The sequence below is a fragment of the Hypanus sabinus genome, chromosome 1, assembly GCF_030144855.1.
Source record: "Hypanus sabinus isolate sHypSab1 chromosome 1, sHypSab1.hap1, whole genome shotgun sequence".
In the NCBI taxonomy this organism is placed as follows: Eukaryota; Metazoa; Chordata; class Chondrichthyes; order Myliobatiformes; family Dasyatidae; genus Hypanus; species Hypanus sabinus.
The window spans coordinates 8,990,495-9,007,103 of NC_082706.1; the positions used below are offsets into that span (position 1 = coordinate 8,990,495).

General features: G+C 43.2%; 1 protein-coding gene across 1 annotated transcript in view; it reads left to right on the forward strand.

Moving 5' to 3' along the window:
• ggcx (gamma-glutamyl carboxylase) overlaps positions 1–4,349 on the forward strand; it is a 68,562-nt gene extending 64,213 nt beyond the window's left edge. The window contains exons 14-15 of the mRNA XM_059964050.1: positions 559–754; positions 3,855–4,349. Of these exons, the coding sequence (XP_059820033.1) occupies positions 559–754; positions 3,855–4,008 (350 nt within the window). The 3' untranslated portion in view covers positions 4,009–4,349. The remainder of the gene's footprint in view (positions 1–558; positions 755–3,854) is intronic.
• The last annotated feature ends 12,260 nt before the right edge of the window (positions 4,350–16,609 follow it).

Below are 16,609 nucleotides of genomic sequence, written 5' to 3' on the forward strand. Positions count from 1 at the left end.
GTCCTACCGGTTGACCGTGTGGGTTTCCTCGTGGTGCTCCGGTTTCCTCCCACATTCCAAAGATGTACAGGTTAGTAAGGATTAGTAAATTGTGGGCACGCTGCATTGGTGCCGGAAGAATGGCCACACTTGTGGGCTGCTCCCACCATATCCTTGGACTGTGCTGGTTACTGACACAGACGACACATTTCACTATATATTTCAATATACATGTGACAAATAAAGCTAATCTTTAATCGTTAAGTATGTTCCCCTTACTCTTTACCAAGGAGCAACTTTTCCCACACAGAGTATATTGAACGAGCTGTCAGAGGAAGCTATAGAGGCAGGTACATTTACAATGTTTAGAAGACAGATACATGGGCAATATAAAGATTGAGAGGGATTGTGAGCCAAATGTGGCAAATGGTATTTGCTTGGTTAGACATCTTGGTCAGTAACGACAAGTTGGGCTGGAGGGCTTGTTTAACTCACTTTCCAATATTTAGACTTCTCCCTTTACTTGTTTCCAAGTGGAAACACGTCATCGCTGGTAATCATCTCTCGCGTTGCCTTCAGACACCAGAGACATTCCACCTGAGCTGCGAACCATCCTGAACGGAAGTGTGGAGAGCAGCAACGTCACGGACCCGACTCTCGCGGCTTTCGTGCGCCGGCAGAGGAGGCAGGAGGAGTACGAGAGGAGGAGGAACTCAACCATGCTGGAGAGACTGATCAGATTTGCACAGAAAAAGCACTACATCTTCCGACGGAGGTGGGTATTTCAAAGCAGCTCTGGAGCTGGAGTGCAGTCACCCATAAAATCATAGGAGCAGGAAATCCTAAACAACAACAGATTCTGGAAATCCAGAGCAACACACACAAAATGCGGGAGGAACTCGGCACGTCAGGCATCATCTATGGAGGGGAATAAACAGTCAACGTCTCAAGCCAAGACCCTTCATCAGGTCTGGAAAGGAAGGGTGCAGAGCCCAGAATAATGAGGTGGGGAGAGGAAGGAGTACAAGCTGGAAGGTGATGGGGTGGGACCAGGTGAGGGGGAAGATGGGCAAATAGGGGAGGTTGTATGAAGTAAGAAACTGAGAGAGGATAGGTGGAAGAGCAGTAGAAGAAGGAATCGGATAGGAGAGGAGAGTGGACTATGCAAGAAAAGGAAGGGAGGGGGGAACCAGAGAGGTGAGGAGAAAGCGCAAGAGGGTAATTGAATAGGGAATGAAAAAAGGAGGAGGGAGGGGGCAAAGAAATTACCTAAAGTTGGAGAAATCAGTGTTCCAGCAACACACACACAATGCTGGAGGAACCTAGCAGGCCGGGCAGCATTCAATGGAAAAAAGTACAGTCAACGTGTTGGGCTGAAACCCTCCAGCAGGACTGGAGAGAAACGGCTGAGGAGTAGATTTCAAAGGTGAGGTGAGGGGAGGGATGAAGCAAAGAGCTAGAAAGTTGATTGCTGAAAGAGACAGAAGGCCACGGAAAAAAGGTGGGGAGAGGAGACAATGGGTGGGCAAGGAGATAACATGAGAGACAGACAAGGGGATGGGAAATGGCGCGGCCTCTTGTATATCAGTGAGACCCGACATGGATTGGGAGACCACTTCGCCGAGCATCTACGCTCTGTCTGCCAGAACAAGTGGGGTCTCCCAGTGGCCGCCCATTTCAATTCTGCTTCCCATTCCCATTCCGATATGTCCATCCATGGCCTCCTCCGCTGTCGAGATAAGGCCATTACCTAGGATGGAGGAACTCCTCTTTGTATTCCGTTTGGGTAGCCTCCAACCTGATGGCATAAACATCAATTTCTCAAATTTCCAGTAATGCCTCCACCCCTCCCCTTCACCACTTCCCAACCCCTTGTCCCTTTCTCATGTTATCCCCTTGCCCACTCATCACCTCCCTCTGGTGCTCCTCCCCCCCACCCTTTCTTTCTTATAAGGCCTTCTGACTCTTTCACCAATTTCCTAACTCCTTGCTTCATCCTTCCCCCTGCGAGTTTCACCCATCGCCTGGTGTTTCTCTCTCCTCTCCCCCCACCTTTCAACTCTACTCCTCAGCGCTTTTTCTCCAGTTCTGCCGAAGGGTTTTGGCCCAAAACGTCGACTGTACTTCTTTCCATAGATGGAGTGTGGCCTGCTGAGTTCCTCCAGCTTTTTGTGTGTGTTGCTCGGATTTCCAGCACCTGCAGGCTGTCTCTTATCAACGTTCCAGCCATCAGGCTGAAGGCTATCCAACCCGAGTAGACACGTCGGAATGGGAAGGAACAGGAGCCAGTTTAGATGGCACGGTGGTGCACAGCATCAGAGACCCAGAGATCAGGCTGAATCCCAACCACTGGTCCTGTCTCTGGATTTGCACGTTCTTCTGGGACCATTGGGACGTTGGTTCCTTCGACATGTCAAAGATGCACAGGTGTTTGTTAACTGGCCACTGTAAACTGCCCCTGGATAAGCAGTTGAGGATAGGGGTGGAGTTGATGGGATGGTGATAAAATAAAATGCATTGGGGTGCATACACTCAGTGGCCTGTACACCAGCTCATTAATAGAAGTACCTAATTGGCCAATAGCATAAAAACACAGAGACATGGTCGAGGTTCAGTTGTTCAGACCAAACATAAGAATGGGGAAGAAATGTGATCTAAGTGACTTAGACTGTGGAAAGGTTGTTGGTGCCAAATGGGGCAATTTGAATATCTAAGAAACCACCGATTTCCTGGGGCTTACATGCACTAGTTTCTAGAGTTTACAGAGAATGGTGCAGAAAATAAAAAGCATCCAGTGAGTGGCAGTTCTGTGGGCAAAAACGCTGTGTTAATGAGAGGGGTCAGAGGAGAATGGCCAGACTGGTTGAAGCTGACAGGAAGCTGACAGTAACTCATTTCACCACGTGTTATAACAGTGGTGTGCAGAAGAGAATCTCCGAATGCACAACACGTCGAACCTTGAGGTGGATGGGCTACAGCAGTAGAAGACCATGAACATGGTACAGGAGGTACTTAATAAAGTGGCCACTGAGCGTGGATGATTAGTGGTCAGCAAAGACGGGTGCAATGGCCATTTGTGTGCTTGGGTGCTGTATCTGTATGAATCTGCTCTTGTGGCTTATCTTTCACCTCAGCTTTTGCATCTGTATCCTTTCTCTGAAAAATCACTTTAATTTCATTGAAACTCAATGAATATTGAAAGGCCTAGATAGAGTGGAAATGGGGAGGGTTTTCCATTCATGGGAGAGTCGAGGACCAAAATAGTCTCAAAATAGAGGGACGTCCATTCAGACCAGAGATGAGGAATTTTTTTAGCCAGAGGATAGTGAATTTGTTGCCCACAGACGGCTGTGAAGAACAAGTCATTGGGTATATTTAAAGCAGTGATTGATAGGTTTTTGATTAGTAAGGGTGTCAGAGGTTATCAGGAGAAGGCAAGAGAATGGGGTTGAGAATGAAAATAAAGCAGGGAAGCACAGCGGTTATCAGGGTTCAATTCCTGTAGGAAATTCATGTTCTCCCTATGACCGTGAATTTCCTGGGAGTGCTCCAGTTTCCTCCCACATTTCCAAGATGTATGGCTTAGTAAGTTACGGGTATGCTATGTTAGCACTGGAAGCATGATGACACTTGCAGTCTGCACCCAGCCTATCCTCAGACTGACGTATTTCACTGCATGTTTCGATATTCCATTGAACGTTCGACAAATAAAACTAATCTCTCTCTTAAGCAGCCATGATCCAATGGCTGAACAGACTTGATGGGCCGAATGGCCAGTGTCTTATTTTGGCAATAGAGAATTTTTTTAGTTAGTGCTGACCATGTATTAAGAGCTAATTACAAACCACCTTTCTCTTCACCTCAAATAACCCCAGCTTCCTCATGACTGGCTACGCACTGAGGAATCTCATCTTTGGACGACCTCCAGAGGAACAGCTGGCAGAAGAGTTTCATTACGCTGACATGAGACCTTATGAGGGTGTAAATCCTGAACCTCAGAGCAAGACAGAAGATCGTATGGAACTATGAAGTTGGCATGGCCACCAATAACATTACAACCCCAAAGCTTCTGTGGCTAATGGATGCAAGTTCCATAGAACTACCAGTACTACGCACCCCAAACTGGATTTTTAAAAGGATTTTATGGATGGTTTGTGAAAACCAGATTTTGTTTTTCATTTCAGTGCCTTGGGATCTGGTTTGTAAAAAGAAAAGCACAACACAAAATCAATCTTTAAATATTGTAATTAAATTTCACACTAAATGCTGAGGGTCCAATTTAAGATACTTCCAAGAAGGATCTGTGGGACACCATTGCAAGCCGTACTATTTTTAGTGAAATATTCAATAAACCCTTGGCCGTCTCTTCAGTTAATTTTATTTAGTTGTAACCTCCAGACCTTTATGAGTGATGGTGTGGTGTATTGGTAGGAGTAGTATGATCATTGATTTGAGTTGGTTGTTCTCCTACTGGGTTGTTCGCTTCATGGAGAATGCCTGGTGTGTGACTATTTAATGAGGAGCTTAACACACAGGCAGCCACCACATGGTCATTGACAAATTGAACTCGAGGGCCAGTGGCAAGATATCCAAGACATCTGTGTGATACCCCTTACATCACTAATTGTAACATGAGGCACAACAACACAAAAAAAAGTACACAATGGGTCCCTGGGTTACAGAATTCCTGACTTACAGAAACTGGACCTTGCACATATTCTCCCAGACTTTGCTCTTGGGTAATGGAATCTCTTCAGCAGGAATCCCTGCGGAGATCATTATGGAGAAAACCAGTGCCATCTCCATCTCCCCTTCAGGTAAGGTCAAACATTACAAACACAGGGTCACCTCTTGTTCCTAAGTTGCCCAATAATTTCCTCACTGATTAGCTGATCAGCTCTCACCCACTCTCACTGTGTCAAAGATCTGTCACCACTCACTTCCCCCTCTCTACTCTTTGAAAATCGGCCCCCAAGGCCTGCTGAGACTAAAGGTTTTAAATTGTAATTTTGGGGGAAATTGTTCTTTTCAGCTCATAGTGGGTTCTCAGCAATGGAACCTTGCGTCATCAGAGAAACACACTTGCTTTTGAACACTAGTCAGAATGAAACATGTTGTTCCAGTAACCAGCGTCCCCCACACTAGGAGTAATAACCTGCTTCCAGATCCTACACAATATCACACACAACGTGCTGGAGGAACTCAGCAGGTCTGGCAGCGTCTATGGAAATGGATGAACAGTCGATGTTTCAGGCCGAGACCCTTCTTCGGGTCTGGAAAGGATGGGGAAAGATGCCAGAGTGACAAGGTGGGGAGAGGGTACGGAGGATAGTAAGAAAGTGATAAACGAAGCCAGGTGGGTTGGAAAGACAAAGGGCTGGAGAAGAAGGAATCTGATGGGAGAGGAGAGTGGACCATAGGAGAAAGAGAAGGAGGTGGTGATAGGCAGGTGAGAAGAGGTAAGAGGCCAGTGTGTGGAATAGAAAAATAAGGGGAGGATGTTTTTTTAGCCAGAAAGATAAATCAACATTCACGCCTTCAGGTTGGAGGTTATCCAGACGCAATACAAGGTGTTGCTTCTCCACCCTGAGGGTGGACACATCTTGGTACAATGAGGGCCAACACATCAGAACGGGAATGGAAATCAGAATTAAAATATTTGGCCACCAGGAAGCTCCTCTTCTGGCAGATGAAGTGAAGGTGTTGGATGAAGTGATTCCCCCAGTTTATGCTGGGTCTCACCGATGTAGAGGAGGTTGGATCCAGGAGCACCAAATACAATAGATGACCCCAGCAGCAGATTCGCGGGTGAATTATTGCTTCACCTTGGAAGGACTGTTTGTAGGCCAGAATGGAAGTGAGGGAGGAGGTGTACATAATATATCTAGCACATATATTCTTATTAGTGAGACACGAGGCTGCAGATATTGGATTATGGAGCGAAAAACAAACTTGGAGGGAATCCTTGGGTCAGGCAGTATCTGTAGAGGGAAATGAACAATTGATATTTCAGCTCGAGACCCTTCATAGAACATTAGAACTGCACAGCAAGTGCCAGTCCTTCTTCCAAACATATTGTGCGAACCCATTAACCTACTCCAAGATGGATCTAGCCCTTCCCACCTAGCTCTCCATTTCATCCAGTGTGTGCCCCCTGGAACAGCCTGTAGATCTGAGAGTCATCTGTTACACAGCTGCTGAGGATGAACCAGGACACAGACGTTTGCATCCATCTCCACACCAGCTTAGGAAGGCTCTGACTGGAGGCACCTCTCATTGCCAGCCAAGAGAAGTCTTGGTGCTTATTGATCAGATAGTTTGGACTGCTTGCTTGGGGAACAAGCCCATTGTTCCCTCTCCCGAAATGTTTTGCTTGGAAGAACTATACCACAAAAGGACAGGTAGTGTAGTAACATCCAGCATTGTGTGGTAGAGGGTCCAGGTCTAGCTTCTGCAATATCAGGGACAGGTAGAAGCTCAGCAGGTAAGAATATTTGGTGTCCAGATACTTGGGGTCCACACACCGACTCATACAGCTATAGATGAATGAGGTCATCATGATGTGGGCAATGTTGAGTACGTGTTTGCCCCCATTCTCAGGAGACTTGTGTATCATAACATGGAAGCGTCTCGGGTGATTACCGAAGCAGAGGAGTGAGGAAAGGCCATACCTGCGCCAGGTACAGCAGTCCCAAGAACACAAAACACCTGATAACCAAGTTCTTCCTGGTTTTTGACAGGACAGCATTTCCAAAAGCCCAATTTTTACTTCAAGATTCGCTACAGCCAGTTCTTGTTACACACCTTAGTTCCTCTGAACCAGATCCCCAGCACATTCAGGTACTCGGGCTTGGCAGTTAAGGGGACATTGGATTGGTCAAGCCAGTTATTGAAGAGCATAACCTCACTCTTCCTGCAGCTGACTCAGGCCCTGGATGCCAACCCAAATTGGCATAGCTGCTGATCAAATAGAACACGGATTCCATAAAACCTAGGAACTAGGCCATTTGGCTAATCATGTGTGTTCTGCCATTTCATCATGGCTAATCCCTCTCAATCTCATTCTCTTGTCTTCTCCCCGCAGCCTTTCGTGCCCTGACTAATCAATAAATATCAGCCTCTGCCTTAAATGCACCGTGACTTGGCTCCCACACTGCCTGTGGCAATGAATTCCAGATTCGCCACCTTCTTGCTAAAGAAATCTTCATCTGTTCTAAACGGATGTCCCTCTATTTTTGTCCCTCTGCTCTTATTCCACCAAAGGAAACATCCTTTTCACATCCGCTCTATCTAGGTCATTCAACATTTGATAGGTTTCAATGAGATCTCCACCACCCCCCCCCCCACCAAATTCTTCTAAACACCAGCGAGTACAGGCACAGAGCCTTCAATCCCTGTTCACATAATAACCCTATCATCCTCGTGATCCTCCTCTGAACCATTTCCAATGTTAGCACATCCTTTCTTGGATAAGGGGTCCAAAACTGTCCACAAATCTCCAAGTGAAGCTTCACCAGTGCAGTGTATAGACTCAACATTACACCCTTGCTTTATATTCTCATCTTCTTTAAATGTAACATTGCATTTGCCTTCCTTACCACCAATTCAAATTGCAAATTCACCTTTAGGAAATCCTGCATGAGGTTTCCCAAGTCACTTTCACCTCTGATTTTTGGAATTTCTCCAAGTCTTGGAATCTGTTCAAGTCCTTCTGCAGCCTCTCTGCTTCTTCAATACTACCTGCCCCTCCACCCGTCTTCGTTTCATCCCCAAACTTCACCATAAAGCCATCAATTTCATAATCCAAATTGTTGACCTGCAAAGTAAAAAGAAGTGGTCCCAATAAAGACCCCTGTGGAACACCACTAGTCACCTGCAGCCAATCCAAAAAGGATCTCTTTATTCACTTTTTGCCTCCTGCCAGTGCTCTATCCAAGCTAGTATCTTTCCTATAATACCCTGGGCTCTTATCTTGTTTTGCAGCCTCAAGTTTGGCACCTTGTCAAAAACCTTCTAAAAATCGAAGTACAACCACTGATTCACCTTTGTCTATCCTGCTTGTTAATTCTTCAATGAATTCCAACAGATTTGTTAGGCAAGGTTTTCCCTTAAGGAAACCATGCTGACTATAGCCTATTTTGTCACGTGTCTCCTAGAACCCCAAAACCACATCCTTAACAATCAACTCCAAATTCTTCCAAAACACTGAGGTCAGGCTAATTGGCCCATAATTTCCTTTCTTTTGCTTCCCTCCCTTCTTGAAGAGTAGAGTGACATTTACAATTTTCCAGCCCTCCAAAATTATGCCAGAATCTATTGATTCTTGAAAGATCATTACTAATGCCTCCATTACTCTGCTACCTCTTTCAGAACTCTGGGTGTAGTCCATCAGGTCCAGGTCCTTTCAGTTACCCAAACACCATCTCCTTAGTAATAGCAACTCCACTCACTTCTACCCCTCCACACTCTCCAACCTCCAGCATACAAGTGGCTTCCACATTGAAGACATGCAAAATATAAACTTTTTCAGTTTGTCCGCCATTTTCTTGTCCCCCGTTACCAACATCATCTTCCAGTGGTCCACTATCTACTCTCACTTCATTTTACTGTTTGCATATTTTTTAAAACTTTAGGTTTATTTCCGATATTATGTTTTTTTTTTAGTTGCCTTCTGTTGGTTTAAAAAATTTTTTCCTAATCCTCTAACTTCCCACTAATTTTTGTTCAATTATACACTCTGTCAATTGTTTTTATGTTGGCTTTGACTTCCCTTGTCAGCCACGGCTACATCATCCTGCCTTTAGAATAGTTCCTCTTTTGTTGGGATGCGTTTTTCCTGTGGCTTCCGAATTGCTCCCAGAAACTCCAACCATTGCTGCTCATGTCCCCTTCCAATCATCTATGATTCCTTTTAATCCACCACAATACTGATACATCTGACCTTAGCTTCTCCCTCTCAAATTGCAGGGTGAATTCTATCATTAACTGTTTCCTAAGGGATCCTTTACCTTAGGCATACCCTAATCATATCCAGTTTATTACAGAACACCCAAACCAGAAATGCCGAGGTCCTACAAGCTGTTCCAAAAAATCATCTTTGAAGCATTCCACAAATTCTCTTGGGATCCAGCATCAACTTGATTTTCCCAATCTATCTACATATTGAAATCCTCCATGACTAATGTAATATTGCCTTTTTGACATTTTTTCTATCTTGCACTATAATTTGTAGACCACACCGCCACTGTTCAGAGGCCTAGGAACAACTCCCGTCAGTGTCATCTTACTCTTGCAGTTTTTTAACTCTACCCCCGTGGATTCCACATCTTCCAATCCTTTGTCACCTTTTTCAGAAGATTAGATTTCATTATTTATTGATTTGAGATGTTGATCTTGTCTGTATACAAGGTGGTGTTGACTTGTCTGTCGCCACTGCCTGGTAATGTCACCTCACTCATGGCTTTCATTCTTCCTGCTGGATTAGGCAATGGGTTCTATGCAGCACACAAATAACAGGGGAGAGTGGAAAGTTCCTCTTAACTCCAGATTTGATGAGGAAACTTCCTTCTGCCCATTTATTTAAACTGCACTACTGATATCTGTGTAGAACAGCTGACTACAGAATCCCTCCCTAATCCCCACTTTTGAGAGCATGTCCAATGCTGCAGGAAACGGTTACATAAATTCTAGGAACAGAAAACAGGGAGAATTGTATATAATTCTTTAACCCATCGTTCAGTTAGGATGGGTGGGCAATCGTGTGATAATTCAATAAACCGTGGCAAAACAGTATGAGATTTGGTTATAGAACATCACAGCACAGAACAGGTCCTTCAACCTAAGATGTTGTGCCAACATTTTAACCTACCCTAAGATCAATCTAATCCTTCTGTCCCACAAAATCCTCCATTTTTCTTTCATCCATTCCCCATCGAAGAGTTTCTTAAATGCCCCTTATACATCTGAGACGAGAGCAAGTTATTGCTTCAACCAATGACCTGAATCAAATCTTGAAAAAGTTAGAAGTTGGAATTAAAAAAATTATAAGGCAAACCTGCAGTTGAATAGGACTTTGAGGGCATTGTCTGGAATTTCTAGTGTTACGTACTCGTGACACATGACACAAGTGGTACCCTTGTCACGTGACTGGAGTTGAAGCTATACTGGACTTGAGGTGATGGTCTTGTGATGGTGGAGTGACGTCATTTTCCCGCCAGTAGAGATCATGTGACAGGTTTTTTTTAAAAGGTTATAAAAGGTAGACCCCCCCTTATGAGGAGGGGCAGTTTGTGGCTGGATTTGCCAAGTTGACTTCATGCCACTGCGTGATTTAATGTGATGACGCAGTTTAGTTGAAGGATGAAGTTTTTATCTAATGCCTAAAGTTTAAACGGTCATTGCCAGCAGGTTCTTTACGATTCTGCTAGTTCGAGAAATTAGTGGAGAGTGAAGATCAAAGTTTGGGAGTTAAAGATCGAGGAGAATCGCTTTCTACGGTGAAACGGGTTCAACCTTTGTTTGATCCTTATTTGGAAGGATTTCGTTGACTATCTTCGTGTTAATCCCTGGGTTTAACCAGAAAGGATTGAAGATAGTGAGGAAGGAAAGGTCGGTGCGTTTAAGCCGTTTCGTTTCATAAATTCTTCGTTGGAAGTTCGACGTCGGGGATCGAAGCCAAGCGACGTGAAAGAGAATTTAAATCGTCTTATAAAGTCTCTCCTTTTTTAAATGGACTGTGAGCATATCGAACGTTTGGCAATACCACTTTAAAGAACTGTTTTTGGAATATCGCTTTAAGAACTGTTTGAGCTGCCGCCCCGCAGTTGGTTTCCGGTTGCGTTAGTGTTTGTTTACTTTTGGGGGGTTTGTTTTCTGTGTTTAATAAACGTGTTGTTATAAAAAACCCTTGCCAAACTCATATTTATTGTTGCCTGAATACGTAACACTAGTGTTCTTATTTAAGTCTGTGACTTTAACCCATTTATTATCCAGCCGATAACACAGATCAGATGAACATAAGCATTGGTGTCCTGAGTTTGGAGGATGCATAGAAACATAGAAAACCTACAGTACAATACAGGTCTTCCAGCCCACAATGCTGTGCCGAACATGTACTTTAGAAATTACCTAGGGTTACCCATAGTCCTCTATTTTTAAGCTCCATCTACCTATCCAGAAATCTCTTAAAAGACCCTATCGTGTTTGCCTCCACCACCGTTGCTAGCAGCCCATTCCACGCACTCACCACTCTCTAGACTCGGACCCCAAGATCCCTATGATTTTCCACACTGCCAAGAGTCTTACCATTAATAATATATTCCGCCATCATATTTGACCTGCCAAAATGAACCACCTCACACTTACCTGGGTTGAACTCCATCTGCTACTTCTCAGCCCAGTTTTGCATCCTATCAATGGTCCGCTGTAACCTCTGACAGCCCTCCACACTATTCACCCCCAACCTTTGTGTCATAAGCAAATTTATTAACACATCCCTCCACTTCCTCATCCTTATCATTTATAAAAATCATCAAAGGATCGCAGAACAGTTCCCTGGGGCACACCACTGGTCACCAACCTCCATGCAGAATATGACCACATTTCGCCTTCTGTCAATTTTGGATCCACAAAGCAAGGTCCCCTTGGATCCCCGTCTCCTGACTTTAATAAGCCTTGTATGGGGTACCTTGTCAAATGCCTTGCTGAAATCCATACACACTACACCTACTGCTCTACCTTGATCTGTGTTTAGTCACATCCTCAAAAAATTCAATCGGGCTCGTAAGGTACAACCTTACGAAAACATTACTTTATGAAAAGCTATGCTGACTATTCCTAATCATATCCTGCCTCTCAGGATCTTCTCCGTCATCTTATCAACCACTGAAGTAAGACTCACTGGTCTATAATTTCCGGGGCTATCTCTACTCCCTTTTTTGAATAAGGGAACATCACCTGCAATCCTCTGGAACCTCTCCCATCCCCATTGATGATGCCAAGATCACTGCCAGAGGCTGAGCAATCTCCTTCCTCGCCTCCCACAGTAGCCTGGAGTACATTGCATCCAGACCCAGAGACTTATCCAACTTGCTTTCCAAAAGCTTCAGCATACCCTCTTTCTTAATGTCTATATGCTCAAGCTTTTTAATCTGCTGTAAGTCATCCCTGCAATTGCCAAGATCTTTTTCTGTAGTGAATATTGAAGCAAAGTATTCATTCAGATGCTCTGTTATCTCCTTCAGTTCGTTACACACTTTTCCACTGACATTTGATTGGTCCTATTTTCTCATTTCTTATCCTCTCGCTCTTCACATATTTGTAGTATGCCTTGGGGTTTTCCTTAACTCTGCTCACCAAGGCCTTCTCATGGCCCCTTCTGGATCTCCTCAGTTTATACTTAAGCTCCATCCTGCTAGCCTTATAATGACCTAGATCTCTTATCAATGCCTAGAGCTTGTGCTCCTGGTTTCAAAATAAAAAGTGGAAATTGGTTTATTATTGTCACATGCATCCAGATACTGTGAAAAGCATGTCTTGCATGCTGTTGATACAGATCAACACTGCTTGTTGAGCTAGAGCAAAGTAAAACAAAATCAGAATGAAGTGTAACTATCACAGATAAAGTGAACTGCAGGTAAACAGTAAGATCATGAGATACAGTGGCATGCAAAAGTTTGGACACCCCTTGTCAAAATTTCTGTTACTGTAAATAGCTAAGTGAGTAAAAGATGACCTGATTTCCAGAAGGCATAAAGCTAAAGATGACACATTTCTTTAACATTTTAAGCAAGATTACTTTTTTATTTCCATCTTTTAGTTTCAAAATAACAAAAAAGGAAAAGGGCCCAAAGCAAAAGTTCTGACGCTTAATTTTGTGGTGAGGACGTAGGAAAGGTTTTCTTCTAATACTCTTCCGTGAAGGTCATATTTCTGCAGGTGCTGCTACACATTTGAACAGTGCACCACCACTCCAGAGTCTGCTAAAACTTCCTGAAAGTCTTCTGCAGTCAAATGGGGGTTTTGATTCTACGAACAATCCTACGAGCAATTCTCTCAGAAAGTTTTCTTGGTCTTCAAGACCTCAACCGTTCCTGTTAACTGCCATTTCTTAATCACATTCCTAATCCTGCTTAAAATGTTGAAAAGAATGTTTCATCTTTATGACTTTTGGAGATCAGTTCTTCTACTCAACTATTCACAGCAACGGAAATTTTGACTGGGGTACCTAAACTTTTGCATGCCACTGTAGATTGTGAAGTCAAGTCAATCTCATCATATTAAGGAACAATTTAAGTCTTATAATAGTAGGGGTGGGGGTAGTAGCTATCCCTGAACCAGGTGGTCCATATCTGTCTTCTGCCCAATGGGAGAAGAGAATGTTGGAGGAAGGTGGGCCTTTAGATTAGGCTGTCCATCTTACTGAGGCAGCAAGAACAGACAAGAGTCTGTGGAAGGGAGGCAGGTTACCTTAATGTGCAGAGCCACAACTCTGCAGTCACATGCAGAAACACTTGCCATACCTAACCATTGATGTATCAATAAAAAAAACAGTAAATGTTGAAAAGGACATGACAGATTTCTTTAGTGATAGATTTCCATTACAGATGTGACTTTTTAAACTATGAAGTAAATACAAGGAAACACAAAAAGGCCAATGGATGAACACAGGCATGCAAGGTGGGCTGCAGCAAGTTTTTCATGAGCTCAAGATCATTGAGGGTGGAAGAGGGAGGCTCGACAAAAATTTTGTAATTGTCAAGATTAGCAATCTTTTAGAAAATTCAAGTACAAAACGTAGTATCACTGTAAAGGCATCCACTCATTGCCATTGAGAACTTTAGTGATAACTCTCATGGCTCTGGTGTTCCCATGTATTTTATTGATGGTACACACTTCAACACATTGCATCGATTGGGAGTGTTTTAGATGAGGGGTATATCTGTTTAGTGTTTTGTCCTTTACAGTTTTAAGATTCTATATCGTTGAGAACTGGTGTCAGTCCAGATTAAATGCCAGATATTTCTGAGTTTCACATTGTAAAAAGGCTTTAGGGTGAAGGTGGTTATTTGTTGTGGAGACTTGTGAATATGTTATATGGAAACATGAGACTGCAGATAATGGAACGTGGAACATCAATCTGCTTGAAGAACTCAGTAGGCCTAATTCCTGTCTGAGAGGAAAGGAATTGTCAACTTTTTGGGTTGAAACCATTCATCAGGACTGGTGACGAGTTGGGGGCTGATCTAGATAAATTTCTGGTCAACAGACAACACCTTGATTAGGCTGCCTTACAGATGCCAATTGTCTGTCTGGCTCTTATTGTAGTGTGAATGTTGGCAGAGTAACCATTCACATCATCATGTACAGGTAGATGACTTTGTGATAACATTTGGCATTAGTCACCAGATGGAACCTTTATCACCAATTGATAGCACCTGGCAGTTTACTGTATTCTGGACATAGGAATTGCCATGATGGTGCAGACATGACAAAGCTGATAATTACATAGCTGTAAATGGTCACATTTATTAATGCAGCCCATCTTTTGCACTTGTACCAAACACCATTTAGGACAGGGATATTCTAGAACTCCGTTCTGTTGTTATCTGCCACTAGAAACATAGTAGGCTGATCAATCCTTGCAACTCACTCCATAAGGTGAGAGTCAAGACAGATGATTGACTGATCCACTAACAGCACAGTATAGAAACAGAAAATCTACATTATAGGTCCTTCAGCCCAGACTGTTGTGCTGACCATGTACCCTATTCTAGAAACTGGCTAGTATTTCCCTACTCCATAGCCCTCTATTTTTCTACGCTCCATGTACCCAAGTCTTTTAAAACCCCTACTATAGTCACCTCTACCACCTTTGCTGGCAGTGCATTCCACACACCCACCACTCATGTGGAATAAACTTACCTCTGACATCCATCTTGTACCCACTTCCAAGCACCTTAAAACTATGCCCCCTCATTAGCTAGGTCAGCCCTGGGAAAATACCTCTGGCTATCCACATGATCAATGCCTCTCATCCTTCATCATTCCAAGGAGAAAAGAAGTTCACTCGATCTATTCTCATAAGAAATGCTCTCCAATCGAGGCAACATCCTCAAATCTCCTCTGCACTCCCTCTAGTCCCCGTATCCTTCCCATAAGGGGGTGACCAACTTTCTAGTGGCAGATACAGTTGATTGTGGAATTTTGAATGAGAGATAAAATTTACAGATCATAATTTATGGCTCATTAGTTTCAGCTTAAGATGAACAAAAAAAATCAAGTCTGCATTCTTTGTTAAAGCACATCCAAAATTGCAATCTATTGCCCTGAATGATGTATCTAGTCAAATTCACAACTTTGCTAGACTGGGATTGTTTGTAATATATAAAAAGCTCCCAAGAATGGCAAAATGATATAGAACAGGACTGAGTGAGATATCCAGCTCAACTAAGATACATTCAGTATAGTATATACTATTGTAATGCCAACATGTGTAGCAGTGGTAGACCTGTTTGCACTGGGTATGATTCCCTCCATTTCCATTAATATTTTGTCAAATAGTGACCCTGGTATTTCATGATAATACAAGAGCCGACAGTTAGCTTTTATTTATAGAATTGCAAATAAGGCTGCAACACGAGTTTGGGTTTTTAAACCAGTAATGTTTGGCTGATTCCAATGTACTGAATAAAGAAATAAAAAAAATTGGTGATGAAAACCCAGAACCAGAAAGATGAGAGTTATCACAAATCATAAACATTAAGTGTTCTAATGAAGGGTCTTGGTTCAAAATGCCAACTGTTCATTCCTCTCCATAAATGCTGCCTGAACTGCCGAGTTCTTCCTGTATTTTGAGGAACCTTAGCGATATTACAGGTCAGGCAACATCTACTGAAGTACCTCTGCATTTTCTTTTGTACCTGTGGGTAATTTAGGTTAACAGTACCTGATAACACTCAATACATTTCATCTCACTGAAGAAGCAGATGGGATGGTAGTTGGCCGATTTATGCTTCCTCTGGAAAGAATTTGTATGACTGGAGAAGGGCCTCTTGCATTCTTCATTGCACAGAAATAAACTTGGGTATAGGCTTTGCCCCCTTTCAAACATTTGCCTCCTGACATTCACTTTTTGAAATTTACAGCTTTGAGCGCAGACCCTGATTTGGCGATATTCCATTTAAGCATAAATGAACCTGCAAGGTGTTTAGAACAAGGGGCTGATGGAGAAATTTCTTCTACCAGTTTTGACATTTGAAATCAGCAATATGGTGAACATACGAAATGTTTACAAATATTGCTCACAATGAATAAACCCACCAAAGGAACTTCACTAGCTTGTACTCCTTACTTGCCCCCTCCACCTTATTCTTGTTTTTGCCCCTTTCTATTCCAGTCCCAAAAGGTCTGGGTTTGAAATGTCAACTGTTTATTCCCCTCCATAGATGCTGCCTGACATGCTGAGTTCACCCAGCATTTTGTGTGGTAAACAATTCTCAGCTTTCCAAGAACAGATTAAGTTCATATGCTATAAAAGTAGGTCAGCCAAAGTTCAATTCAACCTACCAAATGTGATGAAGCTTCACTGCTGGACTTGTACATCGAATGGAATGCACTACACACATAGGGT